This window comes from Lathyrus oleraceus, chromosome 2, assembly GCF_024323335.1.
Source record: "Lathyrus oleraceus cultivar Zhongwan6 chromosome 2, CAAS_Psat_ZW6_1.0, whole genome shotgun sequence".
Taxonomy (NCBI): domain Eukaryota; kingdom Viridiplantae; phylum Streptophyta; class Magnoliopsida; order Fabales; family Fabaceae; genus Lathyrus; species Lathyrus oleraceus.
The window spans coordinates 384,059,833-384,071,615 of record NC_066580.1 but is presented as its reverse complement, the minus strand read 5'-3'; the positions used below and the strand labels follow the sequence as shown (position 1 = coordinate 384,071,615).

At 33.0% G+C, this 11,783-nt stretch overlaps 2 protein-coding genes across 3 annotated transcripts; one reads left to right on the top strand and one right to left on the bottom strand.

The window, feature by feature from the left end:
* Window positions 1–775: 775 nt before the first annotated feature.
* LOC127119630 (remorin) lies at window positions 776–2,974 on the top strand. Of its 2 annotated transcripts, none has more exons than XM_051049901.1 (6): window positions 776–1,183; window positions 1,275–1,366; window positions 1,433–1,675; window positions 1,779–2,067; window positions 2,184–2,265; window positions 2,581–2,974. In XM_051049901.1, exons 1-6 carry the CDS (start codon window positions 1,158–1,160, stop codon window positions 2,770–2,772), a joined length of 924 nt encoding a protein of 307 aa, XP_050905858.1. In that variant the 5' UTR covers window positions 776–1,157; the 3' UTR covers window positions 2,773–2,974. The 2 variants fall into 2 exon arrangements, with proteins under 2 accessions (XP_050905858.1, XP_050905857.1); XM_051049900.1 differs by having other exon boundaries at window positions 1,430–1,675.
* Window positions 2,975–4,176: 1,202 nt separating this feature from the next.
* On the bottom strand, window positions 4,177–7,046 carry LOC127119631 (uncharacterized). Its single transcript, XM_051049902.1, has 2 exons — window positions 6,752–7,046; window positions 4,177–5,410 (listed from the first exon to the last, which is right to left on the bottom strand). The coding sequence occupies exon 2, from the start codon at window positions 5,253–5,255 to the stop codon at window positions 4,470–4,472; it is 786 nt and encodes a 261-aa protein (XP_050905859.1). The 5' UTR covers window positions 5,256–5,410; window positions 6,752–7,046; the 3' UTR covers window positions 4,177–4,469.
* Window positions 7,047–11,783: the final 4,737 nt, after the last annotated feature.

The following is an 11,783-nucleotide window of genomic DNA, read 5'->3' as shown; positions in this document are numbered from 1 at the left end:
TCAATATTCTGATTTTACTCCTGTTGTACACCATCATCTTTGTTCGATTCTTAGTTCGTAGAAGTGTCTCCGTCTTCTTCGTTCGTTATGGTTCGTCTTCAATTTTGTCTAGTTCGTCTCGTTTTGGTTCTTGAACCTAATACATAGATGAAATCAAATTAGATGTTGCGCATAACGAAATTAGAACGAAAAAAGATAGAGCTTGAAAGGAATCAAATTGCAGATATGAGTTTTTATGTTGTGGCCAAAAACTTGATGACAAAGGGCACCATCTGTGGATCTTAGAGTCTTGTTGTTGTGGTAAGAAGTTTGATGAGAGGGGGATGACAAGGGGCGCCATATGTGAATCCGAGAGTTTTTTTTTTGTTCTGGTAAGAAGTTTGATGAGAGGGGAAAAAATTTTAAAAATGTTATTCCTAATGTACTTCACGTTCTTCACCTTTAATGTCAGTTTTTTTTCTTCTGAATTTTTGCATCGCTAACTAGCCATATGGTATACACGGTGGCATAAATAATGACACATACCCATCAAATATTCCACATAAGTGCCACATAATTTCAATTATTGACTTTGACTAACAAATAAAACAAAAATAACAAATAGGATACATTTTAAACATACGAAAGACCAATTAAAAAGTTATGAAAGTAAAATAAATTCCAAATACAAAATACGGAAAAAAATATTAAACCTTAAATAAATTAAAATGTCATAAAAATTTAAGTGATTAGCCAGTAGCTACAATTAAAAAAGAGGTTAGAATCATAATGGGGAGAAATGGCTTTTTATCCATCTTTATTCCAGGTTGTTTTGACAGAGCACTCAACTAGTGATTCTTCAATTCTTCACCATAAAAATATGGATTGAAAATTTGTTCGAGAGGATCATCAGCCTTAGTCTGCAACGAAGAAAAAGAATACCTATCTTTCTCCAAAAGGCACTTGAGATTCAAACCAGTTACCATATGCAAGGTATATTTAACCTTGCTTGTTCTCCTCCAAATGATGGCCCCATAAATAGCTATCCAAGAGAAAGTTTCCTTTCCAAGGTTTCTTCTATTTCAAATAAGCAAATGCAAGTGGCTAACTGATATTTGATGATGATAAAACATAATAGTCATAGAAGAGAAACCTGAGAATAAAACTCGTGCAAAAGAATGGAGAATTTATGGAATCAAATGAGGTTAGTAGTTCTGAATTTAAGGGTCTTGATTTCACATGAACCTTAAATGATATTCACCAGCTTACAAACTTTACATGGACAATTTTGTTAGGGGGCAACTTACTGGTATGGATGAGAAGAAACCTGATCTTGGTGCCACGAGGGATCGCAAAATACCTATACAGAAAACTCAATCTTTCAAAGGTAATGTGTGTTATGCTTTTCCTCTTACCTTCATTTCTCATAAACTGTGTTGACCATTTTCAGCAGAGAAGAAAAGGAGTCAGAACTGGTTTCAAAAACAGCTTCCAATGAAAAGAAGTCATGATTTTGACTCTTTTGAAATCGAGCATGCTGCTGCAGTAGCTGCTGCTGCATTCTCGATTAATTTGCAAGAGGCCTCTGAGCAGACGAGTGAGACGCCGGAGACCTCATTGGCCAAGACAAAAAGTAAGTTAGGCAGCTCAAAATCTTCAAAGTCCCTACTTGCTAGTGCTTCCAAGAGATTATCAGGTAAAAATGAGCACATAGCGCTTCGCTTATAACTGATAATTACCATTGTTGAGGGGAAAAAACACCAAACAATTTTGTTAAACTTTGTCTTCATCATGTTTAGGTTCATTTAGATATAAAGATGACCAGGGTGACAAGGTGTCAATATCCCCAGTTTCAGAAGAAAAGAAGCCGGAAAAGGCCATTATGCCTGCACCATCAATGAAAAAGACTTCAACTTTTATTGATAAGAAACCTGTTACCTCAACACCAAAAGCTCCTCCTCCTCCTCCTTCAATTCAAAAGACTTCAAGGCAACCGAGCCCTCTAAGACAGACTACAACGGGCACAAACATTCAGGAGGAAGATGCAGATGTATGGGAGAGAACCGAGCTCAACAAGATCCAACAAAGGTACTTGAAAACAAGATTACATTGATTTTCCACCAAAGAAACCGGTTTAAACCAGAACTAGAATAAATACTATCATCATTTGACTCAGTTTTTATAATAATGAAAAACATTGTCAGGTACGAGAAGCAGAAAGAGACTATAGACTCATGGCAAGACAAAAAGAGGATGAAAGCCAAACGAAAGCTAATTAAGCATGAGGTTTCACTCAGACTTTTATTAGGCTTTATAGAACATATTTTAAACAGATCGTCAAGTTCTTCTTTAGCTATTATCAGATAATGTCTTAGGTTTTGGCAAAATTTGTGTCTTTTTCATTGCCTTTTTCAGAGTAAATAACACGGGAGTATATATGCGATGTGTAAATAGCATTCTGATTTGAACATTATGCATAGGTGATAAATTTAAACCTTAACTGGAATGGTACAAACAATTACAATGGCGAGATAAGTACTGTCACGCGAGATGATGATTGAACTTTAATGGAAAGACTAATCGCAAACTTCTAAATTGCAGAGTGAACTTGAGCGGAGAAGGTTTAAAGCTTTGGAGAAATTTCAAAATAAGATGAAGTGTGTAAATCAAGTTGCAGACAGAGCGAGAACCAAGGCTGATGAAAACCGAAAGAATGAAGAGCTACAAGCAAAACGGAAGGCAGGTGCAATTCGAACAACAGGCAAACTGCCACGGATTTATTTCTGCTTCTGAGATTGCCAGTTGCATAACATCAAAGTGTTTGGGAGGAAGATATGTAAATGATTGTTTCATAGTATTATCCATATCTCTTAGTCATCATCATTTACAGTATATGACCACATGGTGCTATAAAAATTGCAAAACAAAACTGTAAGCTTCAACAAATGCATGAGCTGCTACTTGTGTATATCAGTTACAGTTTTTCATGTTTTAAGATTTAGTTTTGGTACCACAGTTTGATCATCAACTTCATTTTCCGTAAATGACAGTGTAACCAATAAAATGATTAATTGTGTTTCAAAACATTACTGACTGTGTCTGTGTTTAATCAAGCAATCCCAAATTGTTAATTTCCCTTTAGTGTAAACAGACAGTACTTAGACAATGGTGGTGAGGAAGGCCACACATTGGAGCCCAGGAAAAAAGTTCTCGGACGGTTGGTGGACCAGGAAGGTTTCAACGGCGGAATTGAGTTGCTTAGAGTACCACGAAGGAGTTTCAATTCTGCCCCTTCTCATTAACTTTCTTTACACTATTCTTCACAACACCAATAATATGATTGCTGCACATTTCTTGTTTCTTCTTCGGTGTCTCTACCAATTTCTCCACCTAGTCTATAACTCTTCACTTGCCCTTCGTGCTTCAACATCGAAAATCCTTCAAAGACACAGCTATCATAGCATGTTATGAATCTCACAGTCAGATTTAAAGAGAATATTGCCCGGTATAAATTTGAGTCTTCTTAGACACCAAGAACTGAACCAACGCATGACTTCTCCCTCCATGCTTATGAAAACCCATTGCAGTTGATAAAACATGTAAACTTCTTGCACTTCAAAAATCTTTTCAGCCCTTTGCAATCTAAAAGCAATAGGGTCTATCCTCATAAAAGTTGACAGATTCACCATCTATGCTACCTCCATATCCATGAACACTGCACTACTCAAAGATCTAGCAAGTTCAATCTACCCAATAGGGTCTACCCTTGTAAAAGTAGACAAATTTGCCATCTATGCTACCTCCATATCCATGAATACTGTACTACTCAAAGATCCGACAAGTCAGACAAACTGTTAAGAGTGGATTCCAAAGAAATAACACTTCTGTTTTGAAAGATTAAGAAAGAATAAGAGAAAGAGAGAAAAAGAACTGAGAATCCCATTTATTAGGATTCAATTCTTGGGCTTCTAACAGATTCCTGGCTCTGAATTGTGGAAGTTACAAACTGCCTACACCATCACCACTCCTCTCCAACAGGCTCGGAGAAAAGTATAAGGATTAGTGTGTCAGAATGTAACCAGGTAGTTTTGTCAGAAATGCTGAAACAAATGCTAATCAGAGCTTAATAGGTAATTTGCCTCTCTTATATTTAAATCCAAGTATTCTTTTCTACAAGAAACATATTATCTACATGTATTCGCACAACCATTAGTAATTTTGCATATAAAATTTAGGCATGTAAAGACTTCTTTGTACAACAGTTAAACTTGACTTCAGGAAGAAAAAGATTACAACTGACAATCGTCTTAAAGTAGATATGAAGGTGGCACAAAAACCTCCAGAAGAAAATAAATAGTATAAAATACTAAAACCTAAAAATAACAAAGAAAGCACCACCACATGGTAGAACATTCAATCCAAAAGTATATAGTGAATTTGTTGAAGTTTGATAAACATGCCACAACTGACTGTAGGAGCAAGGCTACAACTTATGATGTTATTTCTCTAATCAATCTCTGGATAGTTGGGTATGCAAAGTACAATACGAGGAACGATGGGATGGCAAAAACAATAGTGAGTAGGAAGTAAATGATTAAAATAACAACACTGCAAGGGATTACGAAAAAGGCTATCAGAAGCAAAGTGATGACCAATGGGAACTTGGATGTAAAGTGAAGGAAGAAATCCAGAGATTTATGAAGGGAAAAATAGTGTCTCTCTCCATCACTCACACGGACTGCGTTGTTAGATCCCAATTGTCCAGAACAATGACTACTTGAGGGCCTTCTAAGGTTACAACTAGTACCTTGACTTCCCAAAAGGTTGAACTTAGGAGGCCAAATTGGTTGGCTGTCCACAGAAGCAGAAACGGTCTTATGCCTATCACCATTCAGGCTCTCAACCATCCAAAGAAGGAAGAAATTTTTGCGAGGAAATTTCAGATTCCCCTTGTAGATGAACCGGAATGATAGTAGGTGGCACCATGGACAAGTAACGAAGAACGGAATCTTGATTTGTTGGGTAGGAAATTTCATTACAGCCCATTGAAGTCCCAGGACACAATTTTTACAGAGGGTGTGGCCACACCATAAGACATAAGGCACATTCTCAACTATATTGAATGATTCCCAGCATATTGGGCACTCCAGCCCTTCATCTTTGCTAGCATTAGAGCAAACCTCATCATCCGAGCATTCTGCACAGCTTAGGATCGGCTCTGTGGAGCTTCTTTTCATTCTAATGCTTGTAAGGGCATGTGATGCGAAGTTCCACATCTTTAAAGATGAAAAGTTTACAATGCAAAGGCAGAAATCACAACAGCATCTGTATATAAGCCATTGTCACACAAAAGAATAACTTTCCCAAAAGCTGAGCTCCAGCAGTTAGCTTCCCCTGTTGACTACTAAGCCCTTTCAACCTCAACAAAAATCTACACATGATAAAAAAAAGAATAACAAAACTTAATTTGTGTAGAAGTAATTGCTTAAAATAAGTACAATCAGTGCCACTGTAATATGTAAATACGAAAAGAAAAACTAACATAATTTTTAACAACACCCAACACCCAAGACAAGTATCCCCATTACTAGAACTACAAGATTATATGCCAAAATTGAAAGGCCACAAGTTTCTATAAGTTCTAAAGAGCACATTTTTGATAGTATTCTATTCAGCCTCTGAGAAGCATGAGATGTAATAATATATGATTAAATTTGCTTTGAAATTTCAATAAACCAACAACATCAACAACCAAACAAAAACCAAGCTTCATCCCATAAGTGGGGTCGGCTACATGGATCCACATCCGCCACTTTTATCCAAATTGTTAATCTCAAAATCTTTCTTAACAACTTCTCTTAAGTTTTCCTAGGTCTTTCTCTACCTCTAACTCTTTGACTCCTCTCCATCTAATTTACTCTCCATACCACAAAATCTACTGATCTTCTCTCTACATACCCAAACCACCGAAGTCTATTTTCAACCATTTTTTCTACTATAGTTCTATCCCAACACTCTCTCTAATATTGTCATTTCTAATCTTATCTTGTCTAGTTTTATCACATTTCTAATACAACATCCTCATTTCTGCTACACTTACTTCATCCCAATAAACCAGACCTAGAAAAATCGTTCATAATTTCTTTTTAAGTTATAACCACTAAAGAGCATCATATATACATAGCATAATACCATAACAAATTCTCTGAAAACAACGCAAAATTAATGAAAAATGAAAAGGAAAAAAAAGAGACAATTAAAGCATAAAGAAACATAGTTTATGGTGAATCACTGCATTACTCTGGTACATGTATTAAACACCGAAAAACTTGAATGAGTTATGGTGCCCTTATGCTCAGTAACCTAGATAATTAGGTCCAATCAACATTACCACAATGCGAAACCATATAATAAAGTGTTAACTTCACATTATCAAACTGCTGCTTTCAATTCAAATAAAGGAGCACAATGAGGATAATTAGCTACCATGTTTGATCCATAACCTGAGTTAAAAAAATCTCTAAATATCACATTAACCTAATGATCCATTAAAGTTTAAATACCAAAATCAAAAACAAAAATAATCTGAGAACAATACATGAAATTATAATAATTGGATTAACAAAACCTAATTTGCATTACAATTATACTATAATATTCTCTTTTTTTCTATCAAATCTAACTAAATAGGAAAATTAAAGATCTAGATATAAGACCTAGAATCTAAATTTCGAAGCGAGAAACGAGAATTACAACAAGAAGAAAATCTTACAGTTAACTAACACGAAGTGTGGAATTCGAGAACCAATCGAAGGCGAATTAGGTTTGAAATTTATCGATGGATCAGAAAATTTGACGAATCTGAAAAGAGCAGAGATAGATAGAGGAAGAACATGCTTTTTCCTCTTTCTCACTCTCTTTTTCTTCTGGCGAATTGCATGAAAAAGAATGCGGTATTTTATATCAGGGAGAAAATGAGAGAAAACGACGTCGTTTGGTGAGCTAGTATTTCTTCGGGTATGCATGAGGTTGGCATTGCTTAATTTGTGAATTATTTTTACAGAAAACGCCGGTCAATTATGCGTTTTCCTCGGAGTTCTATTATTAATATCATGTGACAAAATATTATTGAATTTATGTGTAAATTATTATTTTACACATTATATATCAAATTATGTGACAAAATATTATTGAATTTATGTGTAAAATAATTTTATACAGAAGCACATACAAATCGGATCTAATTTTTTTAAAGATGAATAACAATGAATGCTCTTAATTAACATTATCACTAAAAACTATTAGAACTATTTTATTAAATATCACGTGTGTTTTTATACTACGGATTTGTTTTTTATTACTAGATTTTTGAAAAATATTACTATACATTTGTTTTTTTTCTTGTTAAAAATGGTAGCAGTACCACCAGTCCACCACTGTGTACTCTACAGGATGTCATCATGATAATGACATGCTTGGACTGCCCAAATAGATCCAGCCAAAAGGTATGATTTTTTTAACCTTGCATTTTTACATAGGTTCATATTGCACATATAGATAGTGACATTTTTATGTCATAAAGAATTTTAAGTTTCAATTGATTTTCTTTACTATAATGTATAATATAATATCATTATGTTATGTTTGATTCCATGATTTATTGACCATGTGTATTTTATTTTATTATAATTATTGAATGGAAAAAAACATAACTATATTAAGAAAATATAAGTCTATTTATAATTATTTCAATATTGTTTGGATCGGGTGGAATTTGAATCCAAAACCTTGAGAGCAGTATATTCTCAGGATCCAACTCTTCATCACTAGACCAATTCATAAAGATTAAACGAAGAGAAGTCTCGGCTTGGATACAAACTTAGTGAAGGGAGTCAGATCAAGGGTTTGTATGGAGGTCAGTCAGTTGTTATGTAGAAGAGATTGGAAGAAGATGAAATAACTTGCTCTATAATTTTTCTCGCACAATACCACAATCCAAATCTATGTTTTTGTAAGTTTCTAGAATGAAGAATTTGAAGTGATGGGTGAACGTGTGAAACTTGTTTAATACTTGAAGGAAAGTACTTTTTTCATGACTCAACTTCAATTGTGGTAGTTGGAGTCAGAAAGCGGATGAGCAAAAAGAACGACATATAGGTTTTCACTAAGATGAAGAAAGTAAGGACTTTGAGGGTCTTGAGTGAGACCTTTAGCTATGAGGCTTGTGGTGGTGATATGTTACCGTTGACGACGACGACAGTTGGATCGTTTTTTGTTAGGTCTTGCAAGGTGAGAGAGAGGCGAATGTAGGGTTTTAAAACTCTAGCGGAGTGAAGAAGATGAAGGGAATTGTAGCTAAAAGTCAATTGTTTGACAAGAAATGAAAATTTTGGGGAAAATGGACAAAATGAAATGCCATTTGATACCATACTATGATTGGGCTCAATATTGGCCCATGGAAATTCTGAATGAAAAAGGCATAATTATATTAAGGAGTTTCTCATTACATCCTATATGTTTCTCCCAAACCGTATGATTTATGAAATTGACCATCTCGACTCGTCCGAATAATACAACTAAGATGCACCCTCAATATAACACACCACGTCTTTTATTTGGAATGGTCATGTGACTCTAATAATTTTATATGTCTGAATTATAGCATTCAACAAAATGTTAATTCGTCTGAATTGTACCATCCTGAGCATCACATTTTTAGTAATGCAATTCCAAAAACCCTTTTACTCATGATCATATAACATATCTCATTAATCCCTCTAAAAATTTATTCTCTTATTATTCAATAGTTTTAATTGAAAACATAATTCAAATGTATTTAGACATTAGAAATATCATAATTGTCTTAAATTACCTTTAGTATACATCTATATCTATTTTCATTTAATCACAATCTAGTATTTTCCGTCATTGTGAGAATTGTCCGGATAATATTATCTAGAGCCTCTCGTGTTGTAACTTTTGTACATACTGAATGGTTGCTTAAATAGTGTTATTTTTCATTAGTTATAGTTATGATGCATCCCGATGTTCTCAACAAAGCCAATAAATTAGAGGATGGTTTACTGGAAGATCTCAATCTCAGTGGTGTACACGTTGATGTTTGAATGGATTTCTAGAAGAAGAAGTTTATATCAAGCAACCACTGGGTTGTGAAGTAAAAAGGCAAGAAAAATTCTTGAAGTTGAATAAGACGTTGTACGATCTCAAGCAAGCACCAAGAGCTTGAAATATTCGAATCGACAAGTACTTTCAAGATAATAACTTCATCAAGTGTTCATACGAGCACACATTATATATTAAAGCATAAAATAAAGATATTTTAATTATGTGTTTGTATGTAGATGACTTGATCTTCATAGGAAACAATCCAAGCATGTCTGAATAGTTCAAGAAAGACATGTCAAATGAATTTGAGATGACGGATATGGGGTTCATGGCATATTATCTCGACATTGAAGTAAATAAAGAAGACAAAGCAATTTTCATCATCCAAGAAGGTTATGCCAAAGAAGTCCTTAAGAAGTTCAAGATGGATGATGTCAATCAGGTTGGCACCCTAATGGAATGTGGCTGCAAGTTGAGCAAGCATGAAAACGAAGAGATTGTGGATCCAACTCCTTACAAAAGTTTGATTGGAAGTCTATGTTACTTGATAAGTACAAGGTCATATATTCTCTGTGTCGTAGGAGTTGTAAGGCACTACATGGAAGCTCCAACAATAATTCGCTTTGAGGCGACAAAGAGAATCATTCGATACATCAAAGGTACAATAAACTTTGGCTTGCACTATTACTCTTCTAACAATTATGAGATTGTTGACTATAATGATGTCGATTGGAGTGAAGACTGAAACGATAGAAAGAGCACTACTGGTTTTGTGTTCTTTATGGAAGATATTGCTTTCACTTGTATGTCAAAGAAGCAATCAGTAGTCACACTGTCAACTTGTGAAATCGAGTATGTCATAACCACATCACGCGTTAGTTGTAACACCCCTAATTTATTTTAATATTTTAATTAAATATTAGAATATTTTATTTTTACGTGTGATATGATTTATTTTGATTAATTGTATTATTTTTGGTGATTTCGATGTTACAAGGGTATTTTGTTAATTTAATAATTATTAAAATAGTTGAGTTGAGAGTTAGGGGTTAAAAAAATTAGAATTATTAGAATTATTGGTGTTAATTAACTAATTTTAAGATATTTAGTAGTAATAGAACTAATTAAAGAATTAGAAATTAATTATAATATTTTAATTAAGTATTTATTTAATAAAAATATTTATTTAACTAAAATATTTTAAAATAATTATTTAATTGGGATTATATTTATTATTAATAAAAAGAAACAAATTTTTAACATGAATGTTAGTAGGAGGTGAACTATTAAAATAAGATTATCTGAGACTTTAAATTTTAACGTGAGGTTTAATTATGAGATTGTTGACTATAATGATGTCGATTGGAGTGAAGACTGAAACGATAGAAAGAGCACTCCTGGTTTTGTGTTCTTTATGGAAGATATTGCTTTCACTTGTATGTCAAAGAAGCAATCAGTAGTCACACTGTCAACTTGTGAAATCGAGTATGTCACAACCACATTACGCGTTAGTTGTAACACCCCTAACTTATTTTAATATTTTAATTAAATATTAGAATATTTTATTTTTACGTGTGATATGATTTATTTTGATTAATTGTATTATTTTTGGTGATTTCGATGTTACAAGGGTATTTTGTTAATTTAATAATTATTAAAATAGTTGAGTTGAGAGTTAGGGGTTAAAAAAATTAGAATTATTAGAATTATTGGTGTTAATTAACTAATTTTAAGATATTTAGTAGTAATAGAACTAATTAAAGAATTAGAAATTAATTATAATATTTTAATTAAGTATTTATTTAATAAAAATATTTATTTAACTGAAATATTTTAAAATAATTATTTAATTGGGATTATATTTATTATTAATAAAAAGAAACAAATTTTTACCTTCTCATCAACGTCAAGGATTTTTATTGGTTAACCCTATTTTATTTTGACAGTTCCCATATGATGTAGGATTATAGGCATATATTTGTATTTTGACAAAATGAGGTTTCCCTAAGCCCTATATGATAATATCTCATGAGTGTTAAAATTATGAATTTGATATAATATGTGTTATATATGTATGATTGTTATGGTTTTTGGTATGGATGTTTTTGTTAAGATCTCTGACCACATTTGATCACTGCAATGAAATGGATGTTACTATTGCTGTAATTTGTTGATGATTATAGAATTTTTTTTTGTAAAAATACCAAAAGCTGCATGAAATAACCTTTTTCGTATGTTTTTGCCAAAAAAAATCGAGTTTGGGTTCCGATTAAATAGGGAAAAGTCAAAAAAACCGGAAATCAGAAAAATCGAGAAAAAGGAAAATCGGGCGGCGGGCAGAAGGCGGCATGCAGCGAAGATCCGACGAGTCCAATTTTTTTGGGTATTTTCGATCGTTTTTGGCATTTTTCAAGTTCTGAAACCTCTTCGTTGACTTTCGTGTAATACTAGAAATAATTGTAACTCTTTATGAGATTAAATTCATTTTTTTGAATAAAATAAAATATTTATAATTTTTTTTTGAAAAATATGATAGAAAAAAGAAAATGGACGACTTTGGAAGAAATAAAATTAAGATAATTTTAATAGAAATATTAATGAAACAATGATTCTTTTTGGAGACCTTTAGTTGTGGTATATGATTCATACTCGAAACCTATTTTTGGTGTATAATTATT